General features: G+C 40.6%; 1 protein-coding gene across 3 annotated transcripts in view; it reads left to right on the forward strand.

Moving 5' to 3' along the window:
* The window catches only part of ric8a (RIC8 guanine nucleotide exchange factor A), a 35,672-nt gene extending 17,828 nt beyond the window's left edge, over positions 1–17,844 (forward strand). Inside the window, exons 2-14 of one of the 3 annotated variants that reach the window (XM_046036372.1) lie at positions 4,405–4,452; positions 6,791–7,004; positions 8,046–8,200; positions 8,302–8,382; positions 8,844–8,943; positions 11,050–11,228; positions 11,524–11,618; positions 11,715–11,865; positions 13,613–13,708; positions 13,952–14,096; positions 14,348–14,492; positions 15,883–16,002; positions 16,560–17,844. In XM_046036372.1, the coding sequence (XP_045892328.1) occupies positions 4,405–4,452; positions 6,791–7,004; positions 8,046–8,200; positions 8,302–8,382; positions 8,844–8,943; positions 11,050–11,228; positions 11,524–11,618; positions 11,715–11,865; positions 13,613–13,708; positions 13,952–14,096; positions 14,348–14,492; positions 15,883–16,002; positions 16,560–16,701 (1,671 nt within the window). In that variant the 3' untranslated portion in view covers positions 16,702–17,844. Of the gene's footprint in view, positions 1–4,404; positions 4,453–6,283; positions 6,331–6,790; positions 7,005–8,045; positions 8,201–8,301; positions 8,383–8,843; positions 8,944–11,049; positions 11,229–11,523; positions 11,619–11,714; positions 11,866–13,612; positions 13,709–13,951; positions 14,097–14,347; positions 14,493–15,882; positions 16,003–16,559 lie in introns of those variants that run through there. The other 2 variants (XM_046036374.1, XM_046036373.1) reach the window with 2 other exon arrangements.
* The last annotated feature ends 278 nt before the right edge of the window (positions 17,845–18,122 follow it).

Below are 18,122 nucleotides of genomic sequence, written 5' to 3' on the forward strand. Positions count from 1 at the left end.
GATGCTATGGACCGGCCCGCCCGTTCCCCAGACCTGAATCCAACTGAGCACATCTGGGACATCATGTCTCGCTCCATCCACCAACGCCACGTTGCACCACAGACTGTCCGGGAGTTGGCGGATGCTTTAGTCCAGGTCTGGGAGGAGATCCCTCAGGAGACCATCCGCCACCTCATCAGGAGCATGCCCAGGCGTTGTAGGGAGGTCATACAGGCACGTGGAGGCCACACACACTACTGAGCCTCATTTTGACTTGTTTTAAGGACGTTACATCAAAGTTGGATCGGCCTGTAGTGTTTTCCACTTTGATTTTGAGTGTGACTCCAAATCCAGACCTCCATGGGTTGATAAATGACAGCGGGGGGGTATTCTAATGTTGGACAGGCTGTGGCAGCGGTGCCAGGAGGTGCTGCACGAATATATAAAATATATGAAACACTGCTTTCAAATACCACCCCCCTTCACCCCCAAACAAAGCAGTCTCTCCTGACTTTTTAGCTAACACCATATCCATAACAGCAGCAAGGAGTGTGGTTTTTACAAAGCATATAGCCTGGGCCTAACATTTCTTAACACCACTGGCTGAAGTAAAAAACATAAAGCAAGTAAATTCGGACTTTTAAACACATGTAGCCTGTTTATAAGAGCAGCATTCAGTAGATACAAAACGTTACATTAACGCGACTCTCTCCCAATGAGTCCAAACATCAGTAGCAAGAGCTGCTGGAGTTTCTTTCTGTAAGTTTCATGTTGCTGTGTATTTTATTATGCCTCTCCATTATCACGTTGGTCTCTGGGTTACATATTTCTTAAAATTTTTTCTTTAGGCATTCAGGAGCCTCTGTTATGACCTCATTGTCCGCTGATATTACCGCAGGCGCATATGTGAAGGAGCATTCCCTCTCTATAGCATCAGGCCCTGCCAGGTTAAGGAGTATGTAGGCTTTAGTTTTAGCATTTTTATCGCTGTGTGCAGCGGCTATGAATATTTCATATTCCCGTTCGAATTTACGCCAGTTCTCTGCCACATTTCCATTGAAGACGAGTGGGTCTGGACGTCTGTATCCATCCGCCATGTTGTTGTTTTGCCTTCCTCGTGCAGACTTGACACAGCGTTGACTTACCAACGACTGCACCTCAGGAGACCCAGGAGTTTTCCTGAAGTTCGCTGACGACACAGCGGTCATCGGCCTCATCCGGGACGGGCACGAGTCAGCCTACAGACGGGAGGTTGATCAGCTGGCTCTCTGGTGCAGTCAAAACAACCTGGAGCTTAACACGCTCAAAACTGTGGAGATGACCGTGGACTTCAGGAGGAGCCCCCCCACTCTGCCCCCCATCACCATACTCAACAGCCCTGTGTCTGCTGTGGAATCCTTCAGGTTTCATGGTTCCACCATATCCCAGGACCTGAAGTGGGAGCCCAACACTGACACCATCATCAAGAAGGCTCAGCAGAGGATGTACTTCCTGTGTCAGTTCAGGAAGCTCAACCTGCCTAAGGAGCTGCTGATCCACTTTTACTGGTTTGGATCTGCCACCAAAAAGGACAGGAGCAGACTACAACGGACAGTCAGGACTGCAGAAAAAATAATCGGTGCCAACCTGCCCCCCATTCAAGACTTATACATTTCCAGAGTCAGGAAACGGGCAGGAAACATCACTGCAGATCCATCTCACCCCGGACACAACCTGTTCCAGCTCCTCCCCTCTGGTAGGCGCTACAGAGCACTGTACACCAAAACCAACAGACTCAGGAACAGTTTCTTCCCACAAGCCATCACTCTGATGAACAGCTGATTTCTGACTCACGGTGTCAGGAACAATTCCTGTGCAATATCCCAGTAACTCTGCCTCTAATCAGTCACCTGTTTACTGGTTTCCACTTATTATTTATTTATTATTTATTTATTCACCATTCTCTATTTCAGTGCTGTCCATACCGTTATATTGTAGATACTGTATACCAATACACCTACCTCAAGTACATAACACCTGCACAAACTACTTATACTTCCATTCCAGCATCCTTTGCACTATGCTTCATTGCACTGTGTACATGTGTACATGTATATGTACCTGTATATCACATCCACCTCCGACATGTACATACTCCTGCATCCTTTGCACTCTGCTCACTGCACTATTTGTCAATATGTCTATATTGTTTTTGTTCATAGTGTGTATATTTGTGTTGTCTACACTGAAGACTGTGTCTGTTTTTTATTTTATTATTGTGATTTTGTATTTTTGTATGAGTAAGCACATCATGAGCAATCCTGAGTCAAATTTCTCGTATGTGTACATATACCTAGCAACAAAAGCTGATTCTGATTCTGATGATTATGTGATGATCAGTTAGGTTAGAAAAATTTAGATATGAATTTGTCATTGTCCCAAGTTGGTGTGTATATTGAGGCCAGGACCACGGGAGTGTTCTGTAGCTTACCCAAAGCTATAATGTAACGCCCATTTGGGTCCAAAAAACTGTGGCAGATAGTGACCATAATATGAAGGACCGTCCTGGGGAGAAAATGTATAAAAGTATATGTATAAATGCTATAACTATATAAAGTTGAAATAACTGGAAGGATAGGAAACAGGCTTGGAGCTATGAGGCCACCCAAGGCACTAACAGCAATAGTAGAGGGCAACTATGTGGATAAGCCAAAGAGACAGTATCTATAAACTGAAAGGTTGCACTGAGTTTGTCGCTCCATTCCTTATAATAAACACAAACTAAGTAAATTAAAAGATGCGCATCATCCAGTACCAGAGTATGAACCAAGAACATCGAGTGTAGATTATACACGTAACATAATGCAGAAGTAAATGAACCAAACCGCTCTTTATTCAGTTCGGAGGAGTTAGCATAACATTAATGTTAAAAATGCAAAACTAGTGAGTCAACACATTTGTAATTGCCATAATGTTAACACTGTTCAGTCTGTGTCCGTTGTTGTTCACAGCTAGCATTATGGGTACCATGCCAGGTCTGTGTACCGGAGAGTTCCTGCTAGGTGTCTCTAGCTGCGAGGTATTCCTAAACCTCCTCCTCCTAAATATGCAACATCCGGTTGGACTTTCAAAATCAAACACTAGTGTTTCGAAACATGCCATTTTGAAAGGGCACGTTATTAAAGTTCTGAAATATTGCAATTTGGTTAGGTTTAGGCAACAAAACTACTTGGTTAAGGTTAGGAAAAGATCATCGTTCGAGTTAAAATAACTACGTACGGCAGTTAACATGTAAGTTAACTAACGTCCCTTGCGTAACTTACACAACTGAAGTAACTTGCCTAACTTAAATAAAAATATTTAATGTTGACTTTTTATTTCACATGGGACACGAACACCGCTCTCCTGGTTTAAAGTCTGGGATCATCACAGAGTGTGTGCCTAAACCTAAGTTATTGATTATATGCATGTCCACCGGTTAACCCTGCAGCTGCTAGCAGACCGGGTTAACCTCCTTCATGTTGTTGTGCATTACCACCACCACTCCACTAGATGGCACTGTCGCAAAAATACTATGGGAACTGCGGTCCCAGGATTGCGGGGGTCCTGAAACTGCAGTCTCCGGTACTGCAGCTAGATAATATTGCACAGAGGACTTTTTTTTTAGTTTGATAGTTGTGGAATCAGATGTTGATGATGTTCGTCTCGGCCTGTCACCCTGCTTGGCCTTCGGAAAAAGGACCTGTGGGCACTGTCCAGCTCGGTAGGGGTCGGCAGGGTTTGCTTATCCAGGAGTTGCTTCAGAGCGTTGTTTGGAGAGGTCCAGGCAGAGCGGGGGAGTGAATCCCCGCTGACCGACAGACAGCTGCTGAGCTACGGGGAGCTATGGAGTAGAGAGCTGGGGCAGCGCTGCAGCCTTTGGACATATAAACACCCGCAGACGGACTGGATTATGCTTTGACAAATACGCCCGTAGGGGAGTTCAGAGTTAACTGCTTTTTCTTAAATTAATTTTTTACTTTAATTTTTGGGATTAAAGCGTTGATTTATCTTCAGTCGCGCTCTGTGATACTTCTTCATATTTACACAAAAAATGGCAAAAGATCCAAACATCCACCCCAATCTCCCCTTCTTTATTGATTTTGTAGCACTACAACAACCTCGTGCTGTTTCCTACTTTTGCTTCTGAGAGAGAAAACTCATTATTAGCTCAGCCACAAGAACTTGTCAGAAAAATGTAAACATGAATTGTTTCCTAGTTTAAACAAATGATAAATGCTGTCACTTATCTGGTTGTAACAAACATAACAACTTTCTGGATCTTTCTTCTCCTGCCTTTCCATCTGATCCATTTCCTTGCTGTCTTCTTCCTCTCGTCTCTTTTGGCTTTTCTTCTCTTCTTTTCCCCACACCTTTCTTTGTGCCTTCTGCATTTCCTGCCTTCAGATGAACCAGTGCTTTACATTCAGCAAGGAAGAAGAGCGGGACAGAAAGGTATTCTCAACATTCCCGTACATTTTCTCTCTGTTAGTCAATGAAAAAACCTTATTAGTTAAGATAAGTTTCTCTTCATCAAAGGTTTCATAAATATTAATAAGTATATTATTAAGTAGTAAGTTATTGGATTTTTTTTAAGGACCCAAAGAATATACTGAATATATTAATAAATGTGTAAGAAAATCAAAACATTTGTCTAAAAATAGTCTGCTCTGCTGTACATTTATAACTTGGAAGCCACCGGTATAAGAACACTATTAAGTACACTATTGTTTATATGACTAGCCAGATTTGCATTCAAATGTAACGCAAATTTTAACCATATATGTAGAAAATCTGCATAAGAAAATGTGAATTTTCTAAATTCTACCATTGAATATTAAGAGTTGGTTCATCGAGATAATCAGTAGGTGGCGCTGATGCTACAGCCGGGTGCCATTATACCATTGAAGAGGGCACCAGTCAAACCTCATGTGGTGGGGTAAAAAATGTACCTCTACACAGGTCTGGGGCCTCATTACAGAAACTGTTTTAAGTCGAAAATACCTTTTGTCTGACATTTAAGATTTTTGTCATTAAGAAACTTGTTTTATATCTTACATTATTTGATAGGAATTTAGCTACCATAGAACTGAGTAATTTCCTTAGTTAAGAATCTTAGGTTAGGATGGCATAGACCCTGTCCTAAACTGCCAAAAAAATGATCTGACACAACCTTTTGTCACATGTACAGTATATATTAGTATTAGTATTTCATACGGACGCTGAAGGGTACCTTTAGCGTGAAATAATTACGCTTTATCACGCTGTCTGAAAGCGTCAGTAATGACGCACTGAGATGAGAACGAGTTGGATTTTTTTTTTTTAAACAATCAAGGTGGTAGAAATTATAATTAACAAGCTATTCATTCAGATTAATTTGAATGTAACATCGTAGAATTGACCTTTAGCAGTTTATTTAGAGGCCTTCCACGGTCTCATTAAGTCACAAGCAAACATATAAACATTCTACTCAAAATCCATGCAATTATAAAAGAAGTAGGATGTTGGATTTAATTAAGTTCAGTCTTGGTTTAAATGGTTTTATATTTAAGTGCAAAACTAGATGGATGGCATTGTTTCTAAGGTTAAATGCTGAATAGCTGGATTGTGTGGTCTTTCAGTAAGTGCTTAATGCAGAAGTAACATGCTGAGTGCAAACCAAGTTGTCTTGCAGTCTTTCTATAATTGTAGAAATGATTGTCATTAGTGTCTTTTTGTGGATGTTGTTTTACATTTGTGCATCATGAAGAGTTAGTGAATTTTGAATCTCTTTGTTGACATTGATTTACTCCCATATTTGAGTCTAAAGGCAAAAAAAGAAAGGTAAGTGAGTTCATGATTAAGTTTAATTAGCATAAACCTGCCCACAGACTGTAGGAAGATATTGTGCAAGACAGCGTAGCAGACATTTATATGGTACTGGTTTTAGTTTCCAGCATCTCTTTTCACTACATAAGCCAGAAGACATAAGTCACTTTGAAAATTTTTAAGGAGACTTGGTGGCGTTGGTTGATGAAAAGGGAGTTTAAAAAGCCCTGTATTTTGAGTTACAGTGAATAGGTGCAATCCCAACGTGGATGTCATAATAAAGAGTACTGGACTTGAGCATAAACAAAGGCTAACACATTAATTTACAGTGAACTTGATTGACAGTGTGTGACCTCTTAAAATAAAAATACATTTCATATTATGATACATTTCTTATATGTTGTGATTTAAATTGCAAATGGAACATTATCTGTTTATAGTTCCATGAATAATGTGCCATAGAAGTATGAAAGTATACCTTATATCCCTAATTGAACGCCACAGCATGTGATGACCATACAGAGAGTAAGAAGCTTTTTCTGATGCGTATATACCACTTTTCTGGCAGAATGATTAAACTAAGCATGTTAGCCATCTTAATCATAATGTGTTGCTTTTAAATAGCTGAGGATATGATAAAAGCATGTAGAAATGCAGAAACATGTATTCTGTCCTTTTTTCTGGGGGAGGAACCATAGACTTGATTGTGTCCCCTGGAAATAATGTTTTTATTTTATTTACAACATAAAATGAATAATTGAACATTTCATATAAGGCAACCCAAACCACATGAACTGAGATATGGTTTTCAAAGTAAAATATTTTAGAACTGCAAATTTTGTAGTTTTTCAATTTAAACATTAAGTATTCAGAAGTGATTACATTTCCTAATGGCTTAAAATCACTTGTAAGATTCATATCTTTATAGCCATTTGTTGTTTCCATAAATATAGATGTAACCTGATGTATTTTTTGTGTGATGCAGCATCTTGGGGAGTTGGTGCTTGGTTTCCTGAACAGGGACTTGCAGCCTTCCTGCCAGCTGGCCTGTCTAGAAACAGTTCGAATCCTTTCCAGAGACAAACACTGCCTGGACCCCTACATTAGTCGCTCTGCCATGTCTACTCTCTGCCGCTACGCCGGCATCTCAGTGGCTGGTACTGCTGTACCTGCCTACAGCCAGCCAGTGGAGGGCCAAGGTAATTCCCGCCAACTCTCACCTGGTGCTCCTGTTTTGTTGTTCCTCCAATGAAACATTTAAATTCCATTTTCATACCTCATTACAACATGAGACATCCAACAGACACACTTAGGCTATCGTTGCTGGAAAAAGCGGATTTTAACGTTTAAAGTACATTTTCTTCCTTTCGTTATGCTTGCAACCACAGCGATTATTTGTTGGGGTCTGAGTGCAGCCAAAACACAGTACTGTCCCTGAACCTATCCTGTGTAGACGCAGACGAAGGAGTGAAGCTGCTGCTGATGTGCTAATGTGCTGTTTTTACTATGCGCCAGTTTAGACAATGTGTAATATTAAATATGGCCCTGTTCCATCAAGTGTCCCAGATAGCAATTCCAGAGAGACAGCATTCACACTACCAGGTACCTGGATTCAGCTCATCTAAATGGAATGCAGATGCAGATGATTGTTATTAATTACACCTATTCTTTTCCTGGTACCACAAAAAAGGTCTTTACAAGCCCTACACATAAAGATGGCTTGGTGTCATTAAAGGATCATTTCTTAACCCCCAAGTAAAATCTTTATAATCTGAATAAAATGTTGGGGTGTTTCCAACCTGTCTGACTGACTGACTGCTTGTATTTCTTTATTTCCAGATGTAACTTTATTTTTTACAATGTTATTACTGATAAACTGACTAAACTATAAAAATATACTTTACTAAGTAGATGCTAATTTTCAACAATTGGGAGTATTTCAACTGCAAATATTAAGTGATAACAGGGCTAAAGTTCACCCATATTTGTTGTGTGTGTTTCCCACAATTTATTTATGTAGAAGGTGTTACACAGGACAAGGCTCAAGGCCTGACTGAGTTCAAATTAGTTCAGGAATGATTACACAAAATATCTATAGAGATAAAATATTGATTAAAAAAAATAGTGCGTTAGAAGCTCACTTTATCTTCCGCTCTCCAGTCTTTGTTGTGTTTTTTGTGAAAATGGCCTAGATATAGGTTGAATGTGCTACTTGACTTTGTCATTCTTTCTCTTCCAAGTGAAGGGTGAGGGAGGAGAGGAGGAAAAGGCAGCAGATAGATCAAGTGATGTGGTGAAGGAAGCCTCCCCTACTCCAGAAAACCCTGACCAGGAAGTGATTGTAGAGGCTCTCAAGTCCATCTGTAACATCCTGCTACACAGCGAGACAGGACAGGTCAGTGTCCTGTGTGTCTCTTCATACCTACAATTACATGAATTCCCCAGATTATAATTTTTTTTTTTTTGGTACTAATTTATATATATAATGGATGGCAGGTGATAGCAGCAGATCTTCAAATGATAAAGGGTGTGGCAGAGAGGCTGAAGCAGTGTCATGATCCCACCTGGAACCATGAGGTATGGACTTCAAATAGGTAGATGATTAATTTTATGAACACTTTATGGCAGTGAGCAGAACAGAACTTGTACAAATAAAAATGTAATGAATAAATAAATAAAAAAACATAATACAGACAGCATATGTATCTTTCAAAGCATATTTTTATTGTAAATTAATTAAATATGAGACTGGGTTACTTTTGAATTTTTTCAATAGGTGCCAATACAATAACAATTAGAAGTATCAAAAAATGAATTCTTTACTTACTGTAAGGGACATAATCAAAAATTTTTTTTAAACTTTTTTTCATAGTCAGCATATTTATGACTTAGAATAAAACAGGAATACCCAATAAAAGAATAACTACTGACCAAGCTTTCAATGCCTGCTTTTGGCTTTGTGTATAGTTTTTGATACTCTGAAATGGTAACAGCAGATAGAGAGCGAATAAGTCTCCATGTGTCTGCTCTCTATCCAGGTACGTTTCTTTGACCTGCGCCTCACCTTCCTGCTCACTGCCCTCAGAGTAGACATCAGGGCGCAGCTGGTTCAAGAGCTTCACGGCATCAGTCTGCTAGGTAACTGATCTGCTGAGTAACCATTGTAACTACTGTGTATGTTCAGAGGGGCCCCCATCCAGGAGAGCCACATCAACCTTGAGGAATATCCATCATCAGTGACATCTTAAATCAGCAAACGTGTTGATGATGTGGTGATCACCAAAACAATAAAATCATTCCTCTCGCCAGAGTGAGACTGAAAGCTGGCATCAAGGAGGCAAAGCGGAGACATCAGCAGAGACTGGAGAGAGACCTCAACACCACCAAAGACATGTGGCAGGCCATCAAAAACATCAGAGGCTACAAAAGCAGGAGCACCCCCATCATGTGTGAGGCCACAGTACCAGATGAACTAAACACCTTTTACGCTCACTTTGATCTCCTCAACAAAGAGTCAGCTGTGAAGTCTACTCCAGAGGACCGGCCCCTGTCAGTATCCACAGCAGATGTGAGGAGAGTCCTGCTGAGACTGAATATGAGTAAATAAGCTGGGCCTGATAACATTCCTGGCCGTGTACTAAAAACCTGAGTCAATCAGCTAGTTGATGTTGTTACTGACATTTTTAACATCTCACTGTCTCAGGAGAGGGTTCCCACCTGCTTCAAGACAGCCACCATCGTTCCTGTACCTAAAAAAGTCTGCAATGTCTAGTCTGAACTCTCACCCCCATTCTCATGAAGTGCTTTGAGAAGCTGGTTCTTCAGCACATAAAGAACAACATCCCAGCCAGCCTGGACCCTCACCAGTTTGCTTTCAGAACCAACAGATCCACAGAGGATGCCATCTCCACTGCCCTCCACTCAGCCCTCACACACTGTGAGAAAAACAACACCTACATCAGAATTCTGTTTGTGGATTTCAGCTCAGCATTCAACACAATCTCCCCATGACACTGATCAGCAAACTCAGCACTCTGTTTAAATACAACACTGGATATTGGACTTCCTCACAAACAGACCCCAGTCACTTTGGATTGGCGGACTCACCTCCTCCACTCTAGTTCTTAACATTGGAGCCCCTCAGGGCTGTGTGCTCAGCCCCCTCCTGTTCACGCTGTACACCCACGACTGCATCCCCCAACATGGAGAGAACTCTCTTGTGAAGTTTGCGGATGACACCACCATCATCGGCCGGATTTCAAACAACGATGAGACTTCATATCGAGAGGAAATTCATAATCTTGCAGAGTGGTGCTCCGAGAACAACCTACTGCTCAACGTCAGCAAAACCAAGGAGCTGATCACTGATTTTTGGAAGAAGGAGATAAAGACACACGCTCCTGTCTACATCAGTGGAGCTGAGGTGGAGCAGGTGAACAGTTTCAGGTTCCTGGGAATAAACATCATCTCTCCATGCTGGTGAAGAAAGCTCAGAAACGACTGTTTCATGAGGAAGCTTAAGAATGCCAAATTCCCGTCAGTTTTTACAGAGGAGCAATAGAATCATCCTGACTGGAAACATCACTAACATGGGATGTGCACGGCTCAGGACCGGAGGGCTCTGCAGCGGGTGATTCAAACTGCTCAGAAGATCATTGGTACCCATCTCCTGAGCATCAGTGATATCAGTCAGGTGTCTACGCAGAGACCAAAGGATACTGAAGGACAGTACCCACCCAGCCACAGCCTGTTCACCCTGCTGCCTTCTGGGAAGAGATATAGAAGTTTCTGCTGCCGCACCACCAGACTGCAGAGCAGCTTTTCCCCCCAAGATATCAGACTCTTAAACTCTAATTCATCCTCAGCACTGCTCCAGTGATGATAGTTTATTTCTGTTTACCATTTTTCATAATTGATTCTATATTAATGTATATTGTCTGCTGTGTAGCAGACTCTATAACTTGTTATATTGTGACAGTAAATCTACCTACCTACTGCCCTGGGAAACCAGTGTCAGCTCTCTCTTACTAGTCTTCAAGGTAACCAGTGCTAAGAGGCAACTTACCTTCCAGATCATGATCAGATGTCAAAACACCTAGGATGTTCTGAAGTCCAACAACCCATGATAAATGTATAACAAGACATATGAAAAATAATCGACCATTTTGTACTTTTGTAAATGTAAGGTACAATGAACTAAGTAAAAAACATATCTGATATCTTTCCATGATGTGTACGTTCTAGGCAACCAGCTGGATGCTGCACTTGGTCTGTGTCGGCCAGACACATTGGAGATTGGGTTAGAGGGTGTCTCAACTGAAGAACCACTCCCACTGAGCCGCCAGCAGACAGAACTAGCCATGGAAATACTGAAAATACTGTTCAATATTACATTTGACACAACCAAGCACAAGATCGATGAGGTACTAAAGAAAATTACAGTTTAGTTTTGTTCTACTAATAATTATGAATGATGTCATGTAATAGTTCATCCAAAATCCACTTATAATATTTTTACCATATTTCATGGTAATCTATCCAGGAGTTGTTGAGACATTTCACTCCAAACAACCATATTAGTTGACTGAACAACAACAAGTTAAACATGAGCAAATGTAAAATATACAATAAAAACACACATTGGCATTGATGAGGGTTTTTAACTAATAAGAACTGTTTACATGTATCTCAATATGTGCGTAATGTCTGTGTGTGAAGGAAGAGGCAGCAGAGTACAGACATTTGGGAGCCAAACTAAGACACTGTCTAATGAGCCATGCAGATGGAGAGGAGCGGACTGAGGAGTTTCACAGGTAGGACAACATGTTCATTGATTTCTTGCATTGATCATGCAGTCAATGCTCTTCCATCATGCCGTCCCCCTAATACCCTCCACCTCTTTTTCTCAGCCATACTGTTAACTTGCTAGGTAACCTCCCTCTGCCCTGTTTGGATGTACTGTTGATGCCCAAGGTGCAACAAGGATCCTGTGAGTACATGGGGGTCAACATGGATGCTGTCAACATTCTGCTAGAATTCATGGAGAAAAGACTTGACCGGGTAAGAAATTACAAGTGAAAAGGCATGAATGATAAAATGGGTAACATGAAACAATGATTTTAAAATGTGCTAGAATAACTTTCTAAAGGGTTGTTCATTGGTTAGAAGATATGTGTCGCTTATTTTCTAGGGCAACATAGGAAATAAACAATTGAACACAGCCAGGCGAACTACTGTGTTTTCTATCCGGAACGTAATTTCTTAATTGTCATTTTTTCACGTATTTGCATACAAAAAACCCCAAAATGCTGTTCCCCAAAGTGCCAGTTGTTGATAAAACCAATATAGATCATAAAAACAGTAACAACAGATACAAAAATGAATATTTAGAAAATATAACTAAGAAATATCAGTTAAAAAACACATACCACATGCACCATGTCACATAATAGCAACTCATCCTTCGGGTGTATTGAGAGTGCAATAGAGCAGTCCTGTAATTTACTTGTAAGGTGTCTTTAGTGCATGACAGTTATAGGGTTTCAGGTGACAGTACTGATATGGCAGCCGGTGTGTTGTGGGCACAGTCAGTGGTGGAAGAAGTTCTCAATTTTCATACTTAAGTAAAAGTTCAGACATCACAATGTAACAATGTTACTCAAGTAAAAGTAAAAAAGTACCTTTCGGATCTTCTTAACATTTTCCTGATTTACGTAACATGTTTTCTGGTCGGTACAACAATTATTCTGCAGTCTTATTAAAAAAGCAGAGGGGCACCAATAATGTTGCTGGCAGTTCTCACTATACGGTAGCCCTACTGTTTCCAAACCAGTATTTGAGGATGGATTCAGTGGTGCCCCTGCCCTCTCTGAGTCTGCGGAGTTGGTAGAGTCGCTGTTGGGCTGTCTTTACGACGGCCAAGGTGTTGGTGGAGAAGGTCAGAGGTACACTCCCAGGAACTTCACGTTGCTGACTTCTCCACAGCAGAGCCATCGATGGTCAGCGGCGTGCGACGGTGATGCCTGCTGTCCCTTCTGAAGTCAAACACCAACTCCTTTGATTTCAGGGAGAGGTTGTAGGACGTACCACACAGACAGGTGCTCCACCTCAATCCTAGGCAGACTCGTCATTGTCAGTAATGAGACCCACTACTACTGTGTCATCAGCAAACTTAATTATATGGTTGGAATTGAATCTGGCTGTGCAGGGGTGGGTGAGCAGAGTGAACAGCAGGTTCACTCTGCAAAACACCACCCTGAGGTGAGCCTGTACTCACTGAGATTGTTGGTAAAGTCTGGCGGCCCACTCTGACTGACTCCTGCCTCAGTGACAGAAACTAAAAGACCAGCAGGTACCAGCATTCACACCTAGCAACCTCAGCTTTTCCACTAGCTGTTGTGGAAATTAAATTGCTGTTGAACGCTGAGCTGAACACAATAAAGAGGAGCCTGGCATATGCGTTCTTTCTCTCCAGATGTGACAGAGTGAGATGAAGTGTGGTGGAAATTGCATCCTCTGTGGACATAATCTATGTCACTAGGTGGAGCTGTATGTTAACTGATGAATGAATGGTCCATTTGGTTCTATCAACAAACGCATTTCATGCTTTATTATCTAATTATGTGGCCCAGTCATTTAAAAAGGCCTTGTTTCAAAATTTACATTTCAGACCTTTATTATTTCAGTTAATATTGTGCTATTTTTACATGGATTGTATTTGATATAACTGACTTATTTGCTTTTGCAGTCCATCTAATGAGGTTGCATTTATCATGAAATCCTTAAAGTTTGCTTGTCTATCTCCCAGGGACATAAACTGAAGGAGACCCTTCTCCCTTCACTGAACTTACTGACTGAGAGTGCCCGCAACCACCGAGAGACCAGGAAGTTCCTTAGGTCAAAGGTCAGTACTTGCTTGAGGCAAAGAGAATCCATGATATATCCATTTATATATTTCTACATTTATTTATGTTGACTGTATGTTTGTCTGCGTGTAGCACCTTATCACCGCAGCAAATTCCTTGTATGTGTAAAACATTACTTGGCAATAAAGCTCCTTCTGATTCTGATGATGAAGAGATTAATTATGAGTAATGTTAGTGTTTTGATAGCTCGGAAATCCGTGTGTGTGTGTGTGTGTGTTCAGGTGCTGCCTCCACTGCGTGATGTGAAGAACAGGCCAGAGGTGGGCAGTACTCTGAGGAACAAACTAGTCCGTTTAATGACACACATTGACACTGACGTCAAGGACGGTGCTGCCGAATTCCTCTTTGTTCTCTGCAAAGAAAGTGGTGAGGGAAATAGTAGAAATTTTTCAATAATTCATGGCGGTGTTTGTGTGACTGACTTGCCTATGGCTCACTGCTGTAACATCAACCATCTGGACTGATCAATTTTCTTATTATCTTTTCACCATAAAAATTAGCTATTGTTGAACCAATGACATATGACTTCACACATTCCAACGAGAGAAAAAAAATGTGGCATGTATAATGATCTTTTAATGTGTTCAAATACTGCATATAATATGTTCTCTATCCAGTTTCAAGGTTCATTAAGTACACTGGATACGGTAATGCTGCAGGTCTGCTGGCTGCAAGAGGACTTCTTAGGGGGGGCAGAGACTCTGGCATCTACTCTGAAGATGAAGACTCTGAGACAGAGGAGTACAGAGAGGCCAAGGCCCAGTAAGTACCACCACAACAATGTGTCACCTTAACTCAGTAACTGATGTAGTGTGTTTCATTGCACCTTTTCCAAAAATAGTGTGGCTTTAACTAACGGACTTGACAGATACATTTTATGTATTTTTTTTTTCTTTTAACCGATGAATGTTTTTCTGCACTTGTATTTATAAGAGCAGTATTCAGTATTTTTACAAAACATACAATGTTGCTTAACACCACTCTGCCGGAAGTTTCATGGTATGAGTTTAGCAATACTGTGCTGCTTCTGCAGATGCTTCATAAATTAGATGTAGAATTGTTTGCAGTTGAAAGCCCTCCTTTAGCTTTTTGGCTAACAGCTGACTTGAATAACAGAAGGTCTGGTGCCGCTGACCTGCAGCGCAGTCGCACATGTCAAATCTATTTTTATTTATGAGCATTTATGTAAAATTGTACCTAAAGACACAAAAGGAAAAAAACAAAAACGGATTAACGTATCAAAATTCTTCAGATAACTTTTGATCAGCGACGTCTGTAAATTATCCTGCCAAAGTTTCGGGAAGATGGCCAAACATTGTCGTTGCAATGCCTTGGATCCCTAATACTGGGTGTTGAGCAGGAACATCGGGGCACAGGAAACCCGCGACCACAGATCCAGACCCTGATCCAGAAAGCGACAGAAGGAGAGAGACGAGAAAGCACAAAACTATGTGAGCCTGAAGAAGTTGAGTTAGTAATTTGCATTAATGGGATGAGGATACTTACAGATCGAGGGAGAGCAGCCCTAACTATAAGCTTTATCAAAGAGGAAAGTCTTAAATGTGGAGATGGTGTCTGCCTCCTGAACCCAAACTGGAACCTGGTTCCACAAGAGATGAGCTTGATAGCTGAAGGCTCCGGCTCCCATTTTTCTTTTGGAGACCACAAGTTACCCTGCATTCTGGGAGAGCAATTTTCTGGTGGGGTAATAAGGTAATATGAGCTTTATAGATGAGCAGAAAGATTTTAATCATGTACTGCTCTGCCTGCTGCACTAGCTCTGGGATTTTCTACGCCAGAGAGGTGATGTTTCATGTCCCTAGAGCCAGTTTTCTCAGCAGACTAAACTACTGACAGATAATCGAAGCTCCTTCCTCTCCAGTTACATGTTGAGTTAATCAGTTTACAGTGCTGACACAGCAGGGATAACACACAAGACAACACTATATGAAACAGACAAAATAAAACAGATGATTTAGATTATTGGCAAAACCTTCTCACCTCAACATCCATTTGATGTTCTGGAGCTTTTCATCATACCAACTTTGATAAATGTGAATTAAAAGTATCCATTAATTATCAACTGCTTAATTTAAAAAGTTTTGCTGTTTTCTGTTCCTTTGATAGTTTCCTCTCTCTCTTTTGTCACTAGTATAAATCCAATAACAGGAGTTGTAGAAGAGGAGCAGCCAGATCCCATGGAGGGAATGACAGAGGAGCAGAAAGAATATGAAGCCATGAAGCTGGTCAACATGTTTGACAAACTGTCAAGGTCAATAAAAGTGGACACACACACACACACACACACACACACACACACACACACACACACACACACACACACACACACACACACACATTCACAGATGCACACACATTCACAGATGCACTGTTCAGTTTGAAGTAATTTCTAATACATTTCAAAATTGTTGTCTTTTACAATAGATAACTATAAACTTAGCACAAAAAGCAAGGAAAGTTGTGTTTGGTAGATTATTTCCTTGTTGTAACATTGCTTCTTGGCAATGCATCTTATACCATTGGAAAGCCTGAATATTTCCCTTGGTGCCACATTTGTAAGGAACATGCATTTGTGGGATGAGCAGCAAAGCTGAGTATGTGGGTTGCACCCATGAAAAATGTGAGAAATCTCCTCTGAAGTCTGAACAAACAAGACATACTGGACAGAAGCGTGATATAACCATACACAGCCACAACAGCCATGCACCTCCTCCTCATGCTGGTCACCAGCCTGGTCACACACCGCTGTCAAATACTGCAAGTATAGAAATAAGAAATAATTATTACCATAATTATTTCTCCATGCAGGACCAATGTGATCCAGCCCATGCAGCTCGGTATGGATGGGAAGATGAGAGAGATGACTCCTGAGGATCTGCATAAACTGACCCACAATCCTTTGTTTCAGCCAGAAGAGCACATAAATTCTGACAGTGAAGATGAGGCTTAGCAAACACAGAAGCATAAATGCAGAAACAGATTCAACTCCTGTGACAATTGTGGAAGAGCTGTGTCATTATTTTAAATACTCACATCACATATTATACCACCACATATATTCTGATGGGAGGTGAAGCTTACGGAAAGTTAGCATTTGTTTAGTCAAAGTGAAAACACAGCATGGAGTACACGGGGCGGCTTAAAGGACCATATCGCTGGTGTTATGAGTGCTATTCTGTCAATTACAAATCACCAACTACTGCTGACCATTTTCCAAAGAGTACCATTAGTTTCCTTCCTCCAATATTCATTTCAGTATACCACGAAAACCACTGTGCTTAGGGGCAAAGCTCAGCAAATGTCAAAAAGAGCTGAAAATTCTTGACTCTAAAGCTAGTGTGGGGTCCCCTGGATTTTAAGTTGTTGAACCTTAAAAATAACTTCCAAAGCATAGATTTCTTGAATGATGTCATCTGTCAGGGGACAACCTGTGAAGGGTTTCCCTAAATAAGACCTTTCCACCATAAGCAGGAAATTTCTCCAGAATGCAGGTGCACATGCTCATCATCAGATCATCTTCTGACTTTAATGAGATCAGTTACACATAATGTTTCACCACAACAACAGTATGCCTGAGCTCTCTGTTAATGTGCAAGTCATCTTTGATTGGCATTTATCAGTCACCTCCACACATACTGTATCCTTTAACTTTTGAAAAAATGACATTTGAAAAACTCAACAGCACCATTTCTTCCCAAAAACAACATCCCAGTTAATGTTACTCAGGATAATCCACGGACCTCACTGTCAACAGAAATATCTACAGCAGAAACAGATTTGTGCTCACAGTTTGTCTCCATATGAAGTTGAACATTTTTAAGGAACATGTCTGTGAAGAAATGGTCAGTTATTCAAGATTAGAATCAATCAAATCAACTAAAGATACTCAAAGATGTTTTGCCTCTCATCCAAAAGGCTTCTTCAGTTTGTAGGAACATTTTTACAGAATGTTGGAACTCTTTGTGATTAGATGAAGACATATGTCATTTTACTTACTTTTACATGAGAGCAAAGGAAAATAGCCAAAGAGCTGTTCTTCAGTTTATAATGATGGAATCAACTGTATCTTAAAAAAATAAAACTATGAACTGTAGATCTCATAAAGCCCTTCCGATGTCTTATTTTTTAGAATTTAAATGTGAAGCTGCAGATTGATAAGTTATGATTTTAGAGTGTAGATGAAATATTGTTATGCAACAAAATAAAATCTGAAACACATTATTTATTAAATGTATTACTTTATATTGTTAATGTATAGCTGCTAACTCTATTGTGTACTGTAATATACATTAAATGGGTTTAAACAACAGAGTTGTCTTATGGCTTATTTCTGATGCAGGTATTGTGCTAATTTGGTACGTGCTGTATGGA

Source organism: Micropterus dolomieu, linkage group LG22 (genome assembly GCF_021292245.1).
Source record: "Micropterus dolomieu isolate WLL.071019.BEF.003 ecotype Adirondacks linkage group LG22, ASM2129224v1, whole genome shotgun sequence".
Lineage (NCBI taxonomy): Eukaryota > Metazoa > Chordata > Actinopteri > Centrarchiformes > Centrarchidae > Micropterus > Micropterus dolomieu.